Source organism: Camellia sinensis, chromosome 5 (assembly GCF_055761805.1).
Source record: "Camellia sinensis isolate YWXY chromosome 5, ASM5576180v1, whole genome shotgun sequence".
In the NCBI taxonomy this organism is placed as follows: Eukaryota; Viridiplantae; Streptophyta; class Magnoliopsida; order Ericales; family Theaceae; genus Camellia; species Camellia sinensis.
The window spans coordinates 151118979-151138786 of NC_138965.1; the positions used below are offsets into that span (position 1 = coordinate 151118979).

General features: G+C 31.6%; 1 protein-coding gene across 2 annotated transcripts; it reads right to left on the minus strand.

The window, feature by feature from the left end:
- Positions 1 to 591: 591 nt before the first annotated feature.
- LOC114318364 (sucrose nonfermenting 4-like protein) lies at positions 592 to 11163 on the minus strand. Of its 2 annotated transcripts, none has more exons than XR_014330324.1 (13): positions 10229 to 11127; positions 9986 to 10073; positions 7691 to 7873; positions 7249 to 7356; positions 7071 to 7130; positions 6299 to 6388; positions 5437 to 5571; positions 3943 to 4087; positions 3701 to 3874; positions 2539 to 2602; positions 2363 to 2463; positions 1968 to 2085; positions 592 to 1252 (listed from the first exon to the last, which is right to left on the minus strand). XR_014330324.1 is itself a non-coding variant. In XM_028265228.2 (13 exons), the coding sequence occupies exons 1-13, from the start codon at positions 10351 to 10353 to the stop codon at positions 1158 to 1160; spliced, it is 1455 nt and encodes a 484-aa protein (XP_028121029.2). In that variant the 5' UTR covers positions 10354 to 11163; the 3' UTR covers positions 592 to 1157. The 2 variants fall into 2 exon arrangements, 1 of the variants encoding a protein (XP_028121029.2); XM_028265228.2 differs by having other exon boundaries at positions 2363 to 2432; positions 10229 to 11163.
- Between the last annotated feature and the right edge of the window lie 8645 nt (positions 11164 to 19808).

Here is a 19808-nt window from a genome sequence, read left to right on the forward strand (position 1 = left end):
GAGTAATTTTCTTGACATAATAAATATCATAATATATTTTTTGAATAATGATATAAAAATAAAAATTTTCATACATAATTTTTGTATAAAATGATGTAATTTAATATAAACTTTCACTTTAAAATAAAATACCATGAAAATACTTTATAACTTCATTATATTATTTTTATTAAAAAAAATTAATTCCAAAAATTTTCAAAATTTTGAAAATGGAAAAAATGTTTTCATTCTCTCCCTCCGGACCACCACCACAAGCCTTCCAACTTTTTTCCAACAGGCACTGATGACCTCCAACAACCCCTTCAACCACCACAAGATCCCTGACGACACTACAACTCCGATCACTCCCAGCCACCTGCCACCATCTCCAACAACCCGCCAAACATGTTTCCTTGTTTTATTTACACAGTTCAAAACATGTGTACACCAAACAACCTTTTTGTTTGTTTTTCACACAAAAACTTGTTTCCTGTTCATCAGAAGAACCAAGACTTGTGACATGAACACAAACAACCCATACTTGGCCAAAGAAGTAGGTAAAAAAAAAAAACAAAAAACAGAAAAACACAAGCACGAAACAACCCATCTAAATTGAATAAACAAATATAATTCCCATTACCTAACCAGTGGGTATTCAAGTGAAATTGGCACATGCCAGAAGAAGAGCAATGCTATAAAAGAAAAAGGAAAAAAAAAATGAAGTTAAAGTGGAGATCAGTAACTAAAAATTGAAATTATCAACCCACTCCTTTTTTATGGACAGCCCACCATCAGCGAGGCACTACAAACTTCTCCAGCTGAGGCGCTACAAACTTCTCCAGCTGATCCTTTGCCGACTTCCCTTTTAGTAGTAAGAGAGACAAACATGGCAGTTGTACCAGCAACATGAATCGAGTTCATAATGTAACGATAAAAAGGGGGAGAAAATTGAATCCTCTCAATTTACAGATTTTTCTAATCCTTTAAAAAAATCGTCCTAAAATTGGAGAGCTCAGAAAATCAAGGCCCAACAAAGGCGCGGAAGAAAACACCGGGACTAACCCAAGCTAGAAGAGGGAGGGGCATAGCAGAGAACACTTAGTGTCAAGTAAAATAAATGTATCTTCTCAGCCACCATAAGAAACCTCTTCACGTGATGACAATGAGAACCATTTCAGTTAACAGCCCAGCAAGAAATGGAACACGTCACTTAATGAAACAATGCCCTCCACACGCTTGCTGCCAGCCTCCACAATAACGAGTCTCCTCACGCCTGAAAATATGCCAGATATGCTTTAAGGAGGTGAAGAGTTTTTATCCAAACAGGAGAACAACGAGGAGCTGCTTGGTAAAGAGTATCTTGTAATGAGCTATTGAAACCATATTAAAAACTATTATTTGATAATAATAATAATAATAATAATAATATTTTTGGGGGTATATTATGGGTATATTACACTAATAATTACATTGGACTCCCTTAAGATTTTTAATTCACCTAACACTTTGCTCCCTTCTCATCAGTTATTTCTTAGTTGTACAGACAGAAAAATGGTTTTTTCATTTCTTGTACACTAAAATGTATATTTTCCTTTATTTATCCATGTGGCTACACAGCATTTGCATTAGTTTTGAGCACTTTAGCCTTACTAAAAGGGAGGTCGGTGTAATATGCCAAGCTTTGGTTTTTGTATTTTTGTATACCTTAAGGGTGGTCAGTGTAATTTACCCTCTTTGTTTGTTTGTTTGTGTGTGTGTGAAACTGTTAATTATTATGTTCAATTTAATACTAATAGTGAAAGGCATATGTGTTAAGTTTCAGTAGTTCAAATGGGTAATTTTTTGCTTTTTAAATTTTTTGTTAATGTCATTCATGTTTTCAGTTAAGTCAGAAGTACAAGTAGCTTAAATGTAGATTTTAAAGTTGAGGGGGTGAAAATGATTTCGAACAAAGTATAAGGGGGTCAATAGAAACAGAAAACAATTACCAGGTATTGCAAGCCGCTCAATCACTTTGTGCAGAGGATCGGATCGCAAACACATCTGACATCTTTGTCCACTAAAGAAGCCATAAGGAGAACTTGCATCTTGCCCCAGTTGCAATGCCTGCAAGTTGGAGATAGTAAACAGATCAGTATGCTGACATCTCCTATGTGTGGAAGGTCATCAATGTCGACCGATATTCACTAAATAAGTTTCACTTTAGTCGATTGTTTATTTAAACTGAAGGTATCATCCTTAATTGAAAACCCTTCAATGGTAAACTTTGTGTTCCGGAACACAAATTTCTCAAACGTCCTCAAGCATAAACCAAACCAGCTTTAAAAGTAATGAAAACGCTTGCAAATAATGCTGTTTAGGTTAACAAAATTTGAACAATTACCTGATGAATACTGATTTCATCAAGGCTAATCTGTGCATAAGCTCTGTCTTTTGCCAAAGCAGTTATATCGCTGTCAAAAGAATACAACCAGCAAATATGAACTTTAATTAAGAAATATAAACAGTTCAAATGGGTAGAGATGCTCAATGCATAATAAATAATACACAGAAGATTACCTCCGGCAATATATATCCAGCAATGAATCATTATCATCCACGATAGGTATTGAACTAACTTCAGCTGCAATAGACAGTGCAATTGTATAAGAGGAGATGAAGCATCAAACAAAGTCACAAGGAGCAAAAGATTCTGTCCCTGATTCTTCATTCATCTAAGGAGAACACCAGTCCACAAGCTCATTCAAGAACAAGCAATGATAGGGTGTCTAACTCACATTAAAATGTATCACTAGCACCCTTTTAAAGACTATAAGATGGATAATGAGCTAGAAACCATCAATCATATACATCCTGTTGGAACAAATGCTATGGTAGATGACAGTAGTTTGCGTCAAGCCAAGAATAGCCTGCTTTCTTAAGATGATATCACCCTGACCAATTATCCATTGTATGCCTATATAGTATAAATTGAAGCCCAATCCATAGGCTGCACTCTGCATAGCAGCGTTGTGCATTGACAAAAACAGCCACAGAATACTGGTTAGAAGAATTACAAGTTACTGAGACTGAAATTCTACTCCTGCAATCTAGCAGAAGAAATGAATGACAGGAGAAAAACAAATTCACAAGAAGTATTCTGTCCTCTATTATAATTGAAACAAGGCCTAAATGCTTGACTCAATTCAGTTGCATGGTCAAGGAAGTGCCCTATAAATATACGAAAAGGTGTCTCTTCAAAACCAGGCATCCCCCAACAACAAAAAAAGAAAACAAACAAACAAAAAAACCATGTGCCTGCTGCCTTCATGATTTCAAAAACTAAGCAACAACTAAGCATCCTAGTTAAGGAGGTTCTTCAATACTTAGTACTTCAAGTATAGGTAAACTATGTTTGTCAAAATATCCTTAAGATTCAAAACAACTGCTTTTACTTAAACCTACCAACATTACGTTAAAACAACAAATTAGAATGTAAACAAAGTTTCAAGTAAATGCTGCATTAAAGCCACACGGATTTTCCAATTTCCCTCAACAAAAAAAAAAAAAAAAAAATCTTAGTCAGGTCTTGTTACTCTTTGCATGAAAAGAACCAAAAAAGAAAAAAAAGAACCTAAAATTTATATTTCCTATAAAAAAAAATTTAAAAAAAAGTAAATTGATTCCAGAAATGAAACCACCAAACCTTGAAAAATGTATCACAGAAAGAGAGGGAGGTCACCTTGAACTAACAAAGACAGGGCAGCACTGAGAGAGGCATTTGGTCTCAACATTGCAAATGGCTGTCCATTTGATTCCCCAATTTTTGGAACCCATGTACCCAAAGGAAGTGAACCAATTGGTTGTTGAAGAATGGGCAACGAGCCAGAAGAATATCTAAAATGCCTGCAAATACCTGAAAAGTAGGTCACATGTTAGTAACAAATCATATGCCCTCAAACAGCACACCAGGAAAAAGCTTACATTTTAGAATTCCAGAGAGAGAAGCCAGATGTAGTAGCTGTGGAAATGAACCATCCTGGGAAGAAGAGTGGATAATGGGAACTGTAGCCACCTTGTTTTGTAAAATTTTTAAAGCAACATCCTTCAGAGAATCATAAGGCCCAGCCTGCACATTATTAGTCATAAATTGTAAATATTAAAACAGAAGTAGATCTAAGTTTAGAAGCAGGGGAAACTTGCTTCATACGAAACACAAGATTGTTGACAATAAGCAACAGTTATCATTCAAATAAACATTTTTACAGAATCTCAAGGCCCAGCCTGCACATTACAGAACTCATTGTTTATATCAAATAAAGCAGCAGCAAGAAGAAGAACCAGGAATAAATAAAATTCTTCACGAAATCAATGGCTAAAAAAATTACCCGAAACATTTGTTAGTCCAACAACAAGTACAACAAAGGCAATACCGAACAGGTTCACAATTACTTAAGGGCAGGTTATAACTAGTTTTTGTGGATAAGATGGTAGGGTATGAACTTTGAGAGTTTGTGTGACAAATGGGTAGGTCTCAAAGACTTGACTAGGAAAGGGAAGGCACCGTTGTGGCCTTGTAAGGTTATTCTGGGGCCATTAACAGTCATGAAAATTAACTATGCTGATTTTGGGTTCTTTTTGTGTTTTAGGGTTGGATGAATGAGAGGACAGAAGTTTAGGATTTTAAAATAGGATTTGTGGGGTTGAGAACCAAAATGACAGATTAATAGTGTGAAAAATAAAGAGTAGAAGATGAAGAGGAAAATTAGAACCTAGTAGTCTTACCTGGAGCCTTTGGGCTCTGCCTCACAAGATTTGAGCTTCATCACACAAAATACAGTCTCAAATGCTCCATTGGGGGATGTGGTCATAAGGTGCTTGATACTTGCCACATAAATTGGCATTCTTTATTGGTTGTTTGTAAATTGCATAAGCAAGATAAAAGTGGATAGGGCTAAAAATAAACAGAATAGAAATAGGGTGATCCAAGAATTGCTAGGAACCATGAATGGTCGGTATTTCAGAAAATGGATAAACAAAAAAATACATAATGCTTTTTTTCCATTAAATGTCATTTTAAAGAAAATAATAATAATAATAATAATTATAATGTTTTGTATTACCATGTTTCTGTTTTAATTTTTTAACCCATGAAGTTTGTGCCCCAAATATGTTGCATGCCTTCATCTTTCTGGAAGGAAAAAAGAAAAAAAGAAATGTGTTTCTTGTTTTCTCTTTTTTGAAAACAAAAACGCAACCAAACATCCACCAAACGCATTGCACACTAACATGTGAGATAATATAGAAGAAAATAAAAAATGAGCCAGGATCCTTGGCAATACATCCCATGTTATCATTACCCACAATCAATGTAACCATCCTTCCCTTATGCAAAAGATGATGAAGATTTTCAGACAAATAAAAATAAACAATTTGAATGTTGCAGAAGGTTGGTATATTACTACAAGAATCACTTACATGTACAAGACGCCTTGAGCATGCTCTGCCACTGCCATTGATTTGCCTGTTCAGATGTGATTTTCCCTCTTTCCAAGCTGATATAGTATGTGTCTCAAGCTCTTCCTCTGTCAAATTTGAACCATGATTCCCAAGCTGGGATTTAAAATATCAGACAGCATTAGTCCAAAGGCATCTAAATGTGCAAATGGACCAAAGGAAAAGGTAGATGCAAAAGTACATGGGAACAAATAAATAGCACAAAACAAAAATAGTATGATGTTCAGTAAGATTGCAGCAAAAGTAGTTAGTTATCCCTTAAAATTGAAATGCCTTACACCCAAAGAAACACACATGTTGCAACTCCAAAATATATGAAACTAAAAAACAGAAATTACTTGTCAAACCAATAACATAATTTTAGGGATCATATCCAGGGAAAAGCATGCACACTGATATTCTACACAAGAAAGGAGCAGGTCCTACACAAAAATAGGCCATCATAAAATATTTCATCATAGCACCACAAGTAATATGGTGACCAAGCATGTAATTGAAACTTGAGCAATAGATGTACATCTTGAAAGGGAAAAATACAGCCAAGAAGACAACGGAAATATTCTGTACCATTCAAAGGTCATTTTTTTTTTTGGAAAGAAAAAAAGATATAGTGCAAAAACACTGAATACAAAAATTTCTCAGGGCTTATCCATGAACGAGCACAAAGGAGCTTGAGACATATTTATCATTTAAAAACAATAATTTAACTTCCAACCAAGGAAACAAGATCTAAATGATGAAGTTCTACTACACAGTCATAACACTACCAGAGTTGCCATAGAAAGGAAAGCCAAACTGACAAAATTTTTATCACAATACACACCTCTCTTAGAATTAAGATGAAGTCTAATGCACTAAGAACTCCAACAAACAGGCCCTTTCCAAAATCCCACAGAGGAGCAACAGGAATTCCCTGCAAATAGCTTCAATCAGATAAATGCAATCCAGCCTATTAATCAGAAATAATAACTATACCAAAAAATTGCACAAAAGAAAACATGGGGGAACATGAGGAACGGTGGCAGAATAGACAGCAAGACCAAGATAAAGTGCATAGGAACAAAGTACATCCCAGGAACTGCTAATAAAGGATAACAAATCAATAATGGACAGCATATTAATTCAATCTCTTTGCCAAGGACATAGCATGGTGGCAAAAGCACTGGCATTGCATCAAAAAGAAAGAGATGAATTAGGGTTTTTGATGCTTATCATTTGTTTGAAAAATAAATGAACTGTACATTAGTAATGCATGTGCAATACAATGGAAGAACTAGAAGCTATCCAGTACTCAAAATATGAAAGTTCTTCTGCAAATACATCTGGCTTTCATATCAATCCTCAGCAGTTTTTTTTTTTTTTTTGGATCAACAACAGCAACAGATTTTATTAAGGCACAAGGCCATAACGAGGCAAGGATAAGGCATCCTCTACAAAGAAATCCTCAGTAGATTTTAAACACACACACATATGACTAACCATTCTGTCTACACACATGTGAGAAACCTTAGCTAACAATAGCAAAACCATGACCCAAGAAGGTTGAGATAACCTCTCCTGGTAACCTCAGATTGAGAGCACATGCACAAAATTACCTGCTCGTATAGAATATGGAATGCTTGCTTCACTGGTAAATTTACGTCCAAGGCAATGACCTGCAATGTTAGATGCAATTGAACCAAAAATCCATAAATCCAATCCAACAATAATGATCAATGAATTACTTAAAATTACAAAACAAAAGCCCATAATCAACCATACTAAGTTCCTAACCTTGCCAGATTCAGGAAGCAACTCATATGCAGTATGTGTTGACATGAAGACAGATACACGATTGCGAGAAATCTCAATATCAGCCTCTGATATCCTTGGAATTGCTTCCTGCAAATTATCATTTGATAGATAACCTACTATTTTATGCCATTGAATAACAATGACGGTATTCAAATCCCACGTTAGTCCACAACTATTGCTTCCGGAGAAACCATTAATGATTCATGTGTGCATAGTTTATGTTTCCAAATTAAAGCAGAAAGAAATAAAATATTTTTCATTAACATTGGAAATACTACATTCCAGAAAAACTTCAGCAGTGATATATATGAATACAACTTATTTTGTGATTTCTATGTAAAACTCATTATGCAAAATTTCCCACAAAATTGCACTATGTAATAATAAACTATAGTTTAAGTATTAAACCACAGATTCTTACCAGACGAAGAAATGGATCATGATCCACATCCATATTAGATATACCAGGTGTCTCTGGACTATACACAGCATGAATTACATCAGGTTCTCTAAGTAAGATGAGAGTGTTCACCACGCCATAATTTCCACTTACAAAATCTTCGTTCTCATCATGCCGCCACTCTCCATCAACAATAAACTTGTACTGCATACAAATGAAAACAACACATAAACATCAATATCAGAATTGGAGGTACTCATCTAGAACTGTTAATTCAGATTAACCCAACTCTTGGACTAAAGGCAGCAAATTTTCTGCTCAATTTAGCAATCTTGCACAATAAATCTGATATCCAAACATTCTTGCACATTCTATTATATACTACTTTGCAAGAATTATATAAGTGTCAAACTGCATGCACTACTGTGCAAGTGTGAGATGCATGATTACTTTCTTCATCCTCTAATCTTCATCCAGCACAAAAATATTGTTGTCTTGATGAGGTTTATATATAAACAAAAACATCTCATTGTGGTTCCCAATCATAATTGATATGAATAATAACAACAAAGTTAAGAGTTTTTGAATTTAGATAATAACTCAATAATCTTTATGTCAATACCTTTGGAGAAACCAACTTCGTAAATCATGATAGTCTAGTTAGTAACTTTCAAGCGGTGTTCATAAATTCTAAATAATCGAATCTCAATAACTTGGAAGGCTTATTTCAGAAGGATTCCGTTGTTTCTATGCTAAATTATTATATATTTACCTGATTTACTGTCCTGGTCAAATCCTATAGATACCCTGCTCTAATGGTGTTAGCACTACCAAATTAGCATCGAACTTCATGTGTAATAGAGGCTCCCCATTAATTCAATATAGATGCATTTGGAATAAGATTCCCTCTCCCATAATATGCATCTCTATATAAATTCTTCAAGGATGTCATTCCAAAGGACTTGGAGTTTAGGAAATGTAACTATTTCTTTAGCATCTCAGTGTTGTTGAAGAAAGGAATATATGAAATCCATTAACAGATTGGTTGGTCAAGCAGCTTCTGAGGTATGGACTTCTTTTAGTGACATATTTGGCATTCATTTAAGCCACATTGTAGTATTGCCAATACAATTTGTGACAAGAGACCTACCCCTATCAATTTAAAACTGTAAAATGAGTATTCTCTCAGCTGCCTTCATTTCTCTGTTGAGCAAAACCTATCCAGTTGCACTTTGCAGTTTAAACCATTATGAACCAGTGATGTCTCAGACTCTAAGAATGCATAACACTATAACACTAGGCCATCTCTGCCTAAAGTAACATTAATGTCTTTGCTTCCGCACCAAACTTCATGAGATTGCAGGCAAATGGCACTAGTAGGGTTAACCAGATGTTGGAGGGTGGATAAAATTCTTCAAGATAATTAAGGTAAATTTATTTGACTGTATTTTTGCTAGGAAAAAGCTCCAGTATTTTAGCTAAATTTATGTCAATTTATTAGGGCTTAAAACGAGAACTCAAGCCTTATTATTGTAACATAATTGTCTCAATTCAAATTGTAAGAGTGTAAAATATTCCCATTGAAAAGGTAGAGCCTCCTTGGTGCATTCTTTATCTCTACAAAGAACTTGAAGCATTCCCTTCCCATGCTAAAACGACCTTCCAAGACTTGTTTCACTAGGCTGTATTATACAAAAAGAAGTGCAGATTTTTTTATTTTTTTGTGTGATAACTAAACTTTATTGAAAGATGCCGAAGGCTAAGGGGTTGTCACCCATGTACGTTAGAAGTATTAATTATTAAATTAGAAAATATGTTTACGTGGTTATACACTACAAAACAATTCTTAGCAATTACAAGTTATGCATGATAATGAGTTTAAGAGATTTCTTATGCTTAGATCACATATAATGTTTTTTTCACTAAATATCCATCACCCCTAAAAACATGAGCAGGGACCCAAAAATAAACATATGCGTGGAAAATTAGAATTGTACTTCTCTACCAACAAAAAACATGCAAGAGACTGCTATTTATCTGGTTTATGATAAAAATTATTTAGTTGTAAACCCTTTATGCATAAAAAGATGCTAGAAACTCAAGGATCTATTTAATTGTATCAATCATTCATTCAAATTTAAAGAAAAATATTCTAGAAACTCATCGTACCTGGTTGACCGACTCGCAAACATATATATGATTATGATGATATTAGCCATAAATCCGTTTTTATATAAGATTAATTTAATAGCCCTCAATGCTAGACGAATTCCAACTGCAGTTGGCACAGAATAAATATTATCATAGCATATTAACCTGATGATATCCCGGAGTTAAGCTGCAGATAACCTGAAACACAGTTGGGCTGCCCTCCGTTGGAGACATTGGTATGTGTTCTGTCCATCTGTGCAATTAAGAAATTCAATTAAAACCCATTTCACATAACCAAAATCAATGATAACTAACAAAATGCTACTAGAAAGATGAACATAACTAATCAAATACTTTCATAACTAAAAACTAAAAAGATCTCATCATGACACCCATATTATCACTCACCTAGTGAAGGAGCCACTAAGAAATACCCTTCTGCCCCCATACCGCCACACAAATTGCTTTGGTACCAATACAGGTCCCAAGACCCCGCTCTTATCAGGCCCAATATCCACACCAGAGCCAAACATGACCCCCAAAACTTATGTCAAATCCACAAACCCAATAAGCTAAATTGAAATTACAACAAAATCACTGAAACCCCAACAATTGAACAACTCTTCTACTTCACCTTAATAAATTAGCCAATAAACAGAGCAGCATTGTATCTCTCAATTGACAAAAGAAAACCACAGTTTAATAAAAACCGCGATTTTGGGATCCTCCACTAGCAGAGGACCCCTTACGAATTAGACATACAGAGCCACCAAATCAAAACCCACACACACCAAATTCCCAAATATTCAACAACCAAACTGTTCGTCACACCCAACCCACAATCTCCAAAAGGGGCACAAAAAAAAGACTATGAAATAACCAACAACAACTTCAACAATCCTCCTATTCTACAATAAAACTCCACTGAAACACCCTTCAATCCTTCTAAACCGTTAATCTCAACCAAAAGCTTCAGGAAATCGTGTAGTCCTCAAAATCCAACCAAACAAATACGCAATTATTGTCAAAAGTGTGCGAATCCAAACCAAACCCAATATTTCTCACCCAAATCTAATCCAAAAAAACCCCTCAATTACGAATCTTTATGCGAAAACCAAACAAAATCAAGTAAATTGAAATGAATCGAAAAGCGCCTAGAGACAGTACAAATCCCTAATTTTGAGAAAATTGAGATGTTGTCGACATTGTTGAATCTTCTAACCCTTGCAATCTCGAGAGTGTAGAGAAGAATCAGAGAGAGAGAGAGAGCAAAACGAGACGAATAATTATTAATAATTGGGGTGAATAAAATTACAACATAATACATGTACATGTATAGATGTGTGTATTTTATGAATTTTTTAATTATTTTTTTTCCAGAAAGGGAAAGGAATTACATCAACGGCTGTGGAGGGGTTAAGATGGTGGGACCATTGGATGCATGTGAACTGGGACAGTTGGGGTCCATGATGGCTTAATGTATGTACAATGTATGTATACATCTCTCCTTGTTATACATACGCACACTCTATGCTATGTTTGGCAGGATGAAATCATAGCGCTGAAGAATTTCACAGGATGAGAAACATACATCTATCTATACTATCTATATAATCAAATATGGTGGTTTTGTCAAAAATTTATAAATATTTATTCTTAAATTCTTATAATTTTAAAATTATCTCTTTCCTACGTGACAACCCTTTTTGATTTTCTTTCGTGTTTTCTATTTTCCTCCATTTTCTATTTGTTTGATTAATTAAAATGAAAATTAATTTCATGACTTATGGATAAAGATTTGAATTTCAAAATTCCTCCATATAGATAAACATATAAAAACTGATAAATAATTTATGAAAATTAATTTCATGGTATACAGATAAAGATAAAAATTAAATACTTAATTTCATAACTTATAGATAATTTAAAATTTCTTCTCATAAATAAGCATATAAAAATTAATAAATAATTTATAAAAATTAATTTCATGGCCTACTGATAAAAATAAAGGTTAAAAAATTGATTTAAAAAAAAATTACTCATGTTTTTTGCCATTCACTTTGTACTTTAATTAATTTCATTATAAATAAACATATAAAAAAATCATAAATAATTTATGGAAATTTATTTCATGACATTTAGATAAAGATAAAAATTTTAAAAATTATTTGAAAAATAATAATTTCATGACTTATAGATAAATAAACATATAAGAATTGATAAATAATTTATAAAAATTAATTTCATGGTCTACAGATAAAGATAAAGATTAACTAATTGATTTAAAAAAAATTAAAATAATAAAATTTAGATAAATATATGATTTGTTAATCCATATCTATCAAAAATATATCTATCTAAATCTTTATTTTGGTTTACTTATATTTTTTTTCTCCTTTTATCACATATTATCTTTTTTTTATTTTGAATTTTTTATCTTGTGAAATACTCTTATCTATAACTTCTTATCTCCTCTTAACCTAATCCTCATAATTTTTATTATTTGTTATTATCTACCAAGTGATAAAGATATATATAAAAAAAGAATGGTTGGCTATGAATAAGAAGAGTATTAATAATTAAATAATGAAATCTGCATGGGAGAAGGCAATACAAAAATCTCACAAAATTATTTTCCGTCACTATATTTATCAAAGGTAATAATTTGATATTCTTTCTTTTAATTTTTAAAAATAGTTTACATTAGATCATTGCTATGTGTTTTTTTTTTTCTTTCTTTTTATTTTTTTTATAAGATTGTCATTTGTTATAGTATTTTTTCAATCCCATCTCTAAATTTTCTCTTTGAAATTTCTATTTTTTTAATAATAAAGTTTAGAACTAATTTCTTATCAAATTTGTTTTCTTGGTGTTTATTTTATTGAAAGATTGAGACAAGTAAAACTTTCATATGATATATGAAATTAATGAAAATATAATACAAAGATGGTAGAGAAATATTACATATTTGTTGATATCTCTCTTTTATTATTCGTTGATTTATTAGATGATATTATCAATTTAGAGCTCATATGATTTAATTCAATATCCATGACTTTAGTTATATTCGACCATTTTGTTGTTGAGTAACCTATATAATTTTTTTTTTTGGGTATATAATGATTAAAGCTATCATTTGTTATATTTCTTCAAATACAATTCAAATAATTTGTCATCATTTTTTTTTTATAAATAAAATGGATTAAACTATTTTCTTATATAATTTTTATAATCCTATGAAATTTTTATCTTGAATTTTTTTTTAAATATTGTAGAAACTATGAAAGTATTATTCAAGTTATGGAGAATGATTACTTACAAATTATAATTAAAAGTTGAGATTTATTCATAATTTGGTCCCACAATAATAATATAAATCATTGATTTAAAATAAGTAAATTTATGATAACTTATACAATTTATTTGTTTTTGTTTTTGTTTTTGTTTTTGTTTTGTTTTGTTTTTTTTTTTTTTTTTTTTGCATGACACTATAGTCTGATACAAATTATTTATGTTAGCAAGTGATTGTAATACTATTATCCTAACAATCTTTATAATTAACAATTTTTTATGTATATCAAATTTTTATTGTGAAATTTTGTAGATTAATTATTGTTAACATCAACTAAGATGGCCTAACATCATGGCTTGCTGCTATTAAAATATAATTCAAGATTAGAATAATTTATATATCACACAAAATGTATATAGTTTATTTTTCCGTGTATCGCACGGGTTACCGCTAGTATATATATATATATATATATATGTGAGATAAATAGTAACATAAAGCCTATATGTGAGACTCGCTATTTGTCTCACATTTGTGACAAATTTTGTAAAATTTCTCTATAAATTTAGGGAGCATTTGTTTGATGGGATTGAGACACAGAATTGGACTCTGGGGTTAGGGGTGTGTATAATTCCGCCGAAATCGTTAAAATCATACCGAACCGCACCGCCAAGGTAAATTCGTTATTATTTGTCAATCGAGCTGTCGATTTTTTGTAAGAAAAAGGGCAAATTCTAGTGACACTTTTATCAATCCGTCGATTTCTATTTTTCTTCCAAACCGCACCGACCCGCACCCCTATTAAATCATATTTTATAAGATTCTAAAAATTCTTTTTTACTTAAGTTTGCTTGTTGTTCTATGCCTTAGAATATAGTATTACATTACTGTTTGAGGGAAATTCAAGATGGCAGTAATCCAAAATAAAGTTGGATTCCAATTCCCTTTTCAATCTATTTTTTTTCTAGCCATGTTGCAAACTTGTATCAGCTCACTTTTCAATCTAAATACTTTTCAACAGTAAACATTTTCAATATATTGTAAACCCTGAATGATAGTAATTTTATGTATTGTATTTGATCATTGTAGCTTCCACAGATGCTTGTAATGGACTGATGACATAGTCGTTGATATTATCATGTTGTTGCTACACTTACTGCATCAAAAGAAAGCTTCGCAAGATGCTTAACATCACGGTATCTTTCATCTTTTTTTTACTCTTTAATTTAAGTTTTGTAATTTGAATTATATTTTTTATAAACCGCTAATCCGCCCGAACCACCAAGACAAATCCGCCATTATTTGCCAACCGAACCGCCGATTTTTGATAAAAAAATAACAAATTCTAGTAACACTTTTATCAATCCGCCACCCGTCATACGATTTTTATTTTTCTCTCAAACCGCACCGACCCACACTGCGCACACCCTTATCTGGGGTTATTTGAAAACATCATAAATAAAGTTAAAATTCAACATTTAACTCATTTTGGATCACATCAAATCACCTCTCACGTAAAAAAGTCAAAAAAAAATTTAAAAAGTTAAAAAATTAACTTTTATTTTAATCATTTTTCCAAAATACCCCTCTATGTTTAATTGATTTACTAGTCTATCGTTTAGTTAGAAAAGTGAAATTGGAGTAACAATAAAAAAAACATACATCTTTTCAACCAAATAATTTATGAATTATTTATTTCATGACTAATAGTGCATTACATTACAATCTTTCATTATTCAGTCTATCTAAACAAATATTTCCTTAAATTTTTTTTAGAGTTCGTTTGAAAAGTTTTCTTTAATGATTTTTTGTCTAAAATATAAAATAAAAAAAATTAATATGTTCGAAAATATTTTTTTGACATTTTTTTTTAAAAAATGTATAAAATAAAGTGAATGGAAATAAATATTTGACTTTTTGTATAAGTTCAAAACTTATTGTTTTTTTTTTAACTAGAATATATTGCCAAATGACTTCTTGTGATGATAATCACTATGTTCGTTTTCAATTTTTTGAAAACACTTTTCTGAAAATTCTATTTTTTTGTTCTTCATATTTTTTTTTGTTTTTATTGAATTTTTTTAATATTTTAAGTAATTTTTTAAATTTTTAGACATATCTAACATAAATATACTTAAAAAATATAATTTTCCTGAAAAAATCTTTAAAAAATTCACTAGTTACCAAAAATATAAAAAAAAAAATAAAAATTCAATATATTTTTCATATTCTGTGTATTTATTATTTTTTTAAAATATTTTACTTTTTAAATATATCTAAGTAAGGTGTATCTAAAAAATTAAAAAAAAAACTTAAAATTTAAAAAATATCCATTAAAAATAAAAAACTCAATTTTCAAAAAACTGAAACCAAATACACTTAATATTTTTGTATTATAAAAGATTTATTATCTTAAACCTTTTAAATTAATACAAAAATGATAAATATTTTATAATATATAAATATATTCATTATAATATTATCCTAATTTAGTGATTGAACTAGTTGTGCTAGGATTAATGATCAAATTTTAAAGTGTTTGGCTTCATAATATTAATAATTGGGGTTCCCACTATTCCTTTCCCCCTCCAATGAGCACATTTTTTGCGATTCCAAAATGGAATTCAAACAAAAGACATGATTAATGTTTGTTTTTAATGAGCAGTTTGCTTTTAGAATTAGGTTATGTAAGATTATTATTGTAAAAATTATTAGCGAGAGGATTTAAATATATATATATATATATTTGATGATTATCGAATTAGTAATAATTCATAGTTTTTTTGCCATTGATACTATGGCTTGTTAACTAGGGAATGGATCGTCGGTCGCCCTTCCCCGTCGCCCTTTCCTGTCGCCCCCAAAACGACGTTGTTTTGGGGGCGAATTTTCAAAAAAAAAAAACGCAGAAGAGGGAGGGAGGAGGGAGGAGGAGGAGGAGAAGGAGGGGGAGAAGGAGGGGAAGGGCCGGACTGGAGGGGGCCATAAATACAAGGGCGGAGGAGGAGGAGGTGGAGATGGGTCGAAGGCGAAGGCGACGGCGGTCGCAGGTGCTGCTACGAGGTGGAGCTGCTGCGACCTGCGACGGCTGCAACGGCGGCGAGGGACGAGGACGACGAGCTCGCAGCCTCCTCCTCCTCCCTCCTCCCTCCCTCTCCCTCTTCCTCTCCTTCCTCCCTCTTCTCTGCGTTTTTTTTTTTTGAAAATTTGCCCCAAAACGACGTCGTTTTGGGGGCGACAGGGGAAGGCGACGGGTGATCCGGATTCTGTTAACTATGGCTTGCTTTGGCAAGCTAGCTAAAAGCTAGCCTTTAGTTTTTTTAGTAAAAAAAAACTAATTTTTTTTATCCAAGTTAGCTTTTTTGGCTAAAAAAATCAAAAATCAGTTTTTTATCAACTTCTCAAAACACTACTATATGAAATTTTATAAATACTCTTGGTGTTTTTGATACATTTTAATATTAAAAGTTACTTTATAAACATATATTTTTTTGTACTATATTTTTTTAATATACGATTTTTTTGGTATAAACATATTATCATACTATATTATTTTAGTATATTATTTTTGATTTTTTTTCTCCTTTTATTTCATAGAAGGAGACTTCCTAATTACAATACGTTGAAATGAAAGTGGGACTTCTGTTTAAAACAAAAGCATATTTACGGATATTTTGAGAAGATAGTTAAAAATTAATTTTGATTTTTTTGACTTTAAAAAAAAAAATGGAGCAAATTATATTAACCGTCTCTATAGTTTGGGTCTTGTGTTACTTTGATCGCAAACTTTTCAATTATGATATATTTGACCTCGAATTTTGAGTCTTATTCCAAATAAGGACAATTGAAGATCACATTGCTCAATTTCAAGAGCAAAGTCGTTAAGTTGACACTACTAAAATTTCAGCTTTTTACGACGGTAAAATACCGTCGCTAATACTCTTAATGCCGTCGCAAAAAACTTTTTGTGACGGTAAATGACTTTTTGCAACGGCAAGAGGGGGGTCGCAACTGGGGGCATTGCAAAAGAGTTTTTGCGACAGCACAGTGCCGTCTCTAATGTTTTGCGATGGCATTTTAGCCTTTTGCAATGGCACTTTACAATCGCTAATAACGTTTGAAATTTCTTGATTTTTTTGCGACGGCACTATTTTACCGTCGCTAAAAATGTTATTTGAGACGGCAAAAAATACCGTCACTAATAGTCTTTTTTTTGCAACGGCAAGAACACTGTTTTTGCGACGGTGTGGTGCCGTCGCAAAAAGTATTAAAAATATGAAAATTTCTATTTTTTGCGACAGTGTACTACCGTCACAAAAAGTATTAAAAAATAATAAAATTTCTATTTAAATAATAAAATTTCTATTTTTTGCGACAGTTTAGTGCCGTTGCAAAAAGTAAAACTTGTAACAAAATCAATAAAAATATTAAAATTTTCTGTTTTTTGCGACGATGTAATGTCGTTGCAAAAAGAAAAAAACATCTTGTGATAAAATTATTAAAAATATTAAAATTTCTCCATAATATAAAACATTCTGTATAAAAATAACAATTTCTCCATAACAAATATTCTTCCATTCATAAACACATTAACAAAATTATCACACTACATAATGTTCCATAATACATATATAATGTTTAAATACATGATTTTGTTCATAATTCAAAATAACATATACCAAAATTAAATATTTTTCTCATCATTCTTCGTAGATAACAAAAACAAAAGTTAGTCACGTTCTTCACAGGCATGCATTCCACAAGCACTCTCCTACATGGGAAATATCTGAAAAATAAAAATAATTAATGACAATATAATTATGTGTTAATATTTGACTGAAATTATTGTGTAAAAAATTTATGACACTTGCTACACTACCAAACAGATACATGCATTAAAAAAAATTCAAGATCATAATAAACAAAATAATAATTTGTAAATAAAATTTTCAATCAATAGACATTTACAAGACAAAAAGTATCAAAAAAAGATTTAAATATAATAAAAAATATGATATAAGCACTTTTTCCACATTGATCACTGTTACATTGAGTCGTGATTAACATCAATTATATCTATAACCGAAGATCATTTTGATTGCAATCAAAACCACCATAATGAATCGTAATGCACATCACTTTGAAACAAAATTAAACATCATAATAGGATGTAACTATTTATTATTTATAACTAACATTAATTTACACTAAAACTTAAATATGGTATATATAATGTGTATTATAACATGACTTTAGCTAAAGGCTTCAAATAAATTGAAACTTAGTGTGGGAAAATGTTAGGACTTGGGGGGGACATTTACAAACAAATATAGTATATAAATTAATATTTTTGAAATAGATGCAGGAGCCATGGGGTCCCCCATGGCCACCCCCTACATCTGTCATGCCTTTGTATCTAATGTTAAGAAAATTGAATGAGAAATCCATTTATGTATAATAAGAGGCTCAATAAGCACTTACGAAAGAAATGTCAAATTAAACATCCCTCTAAGACACCAAAAGAGCCCCGAAAAAAACATTTAAAAAAAATGCATAAGTAATAATTAGAGTAGGCAGGGAAAAAAGACTTTGAAATTGCAATAAAGCACCAATGCATAAGTTCAAATTACATGATCTAGCTTATACATGAACTGCATATAGAGTACAAGTGAAAAATAATGGAATGTTATTTGTCTCCACAAACAAGGCATGAAGTTCATGGGTGATAAACAATGTTGAGGAAAAGGAAAGTAAAACAATTGGTCCTTCAACCAATGGGAATAAATAAAAATGTAAAATTGATTCCAGAATAAAAATATACAATGTTACAGTACATAAAGCAAATGAGCATATGCAATGTGACCTCCTAGAACTATCTTGCTAATATAACATAATTTTTCAACAGTCTATGGCCAGATCTCAAATATTCTAGGATCACGGGTAAGGGACTAATAATCAATACGAAGAAGCTAGTGGAGCTTTAGATGCCAAATCTATGACAATGGTGTCATCATGTACAGATTATCATACAAATAAATGCCACTAATAATAAGAACTCTCAGATGTTCTCAATCAATATCTTAAACAACATTTACTCTACAAAACAAATAATAGCTCTCAATCAATATCATATGCAACATTTTCTTTACAAAACAAACAACAAATTTACATCCAACTAATTAGATGTGAAAAGGATGCAGTGAAATTTATGATAGATGGAAGTGAAAATATCAAAATTAATAAATTTTAAAATATCAAATCTCCTTAGCTTCATCCCTCTACTAAAAATAAATTTCAAATTTGCATAATGCATCAGTGCATGGCACAGTATAGTAACAACAATAGCTGCAATGACAATAGCATTTATAATGATAAAACCGACAGGAAAAACAGTACAAAGCTGAACCACAAAACAAACTTGATCCACACCTCTACATCACAATTCTTCTCCTTTGGACAAGGCTTCACCATCAGAAATCTCTGCAACAAGAGAGCTATTAGAAACCATCAAGGGTAAAGAGATTTTAAAAACTAAAATTAAAACTTCTTAGAAGAAGAAGAAAGAAAATTCTAACAGCTACAAGCCCGAGTAATGCCTTATATTTCATTAAAGGAACTACGGTCACTATTATGGGAGAAGAAAACAATGTACTGTGTGTAAAACCAAAAGATATAGCAATTAAGAAAAAAACAGTG

What these genes read in the sequence shown, in the direction of transcription:
- LOC114318364 (XM_028265228.2), bottom strand. Translation starts at nt 10,353, where the DNA reads ATGTTTGGCTCTGGTGTGGATATTGGGCCTGATAAGAGCGGGGTCTTG. An exon ending in TCCATATTCTATACGAGCAG is followed by an intron (nt 6,389 to 7,070) that starts GTAATTTTGTGC and finishes AGCTATTTGCAG; the next exon opens with GGAATTCCTGTTGCTCCTCT. An exon ending in GCTCAAGGCGTCTTGTACAT is followed by an intron (nt 4,088 to 5,436) that starts GTAAGTGATTCT and finishes AATAATGTGCAG; the next exon opens with GCTGGGCCTTATGATTCTCT.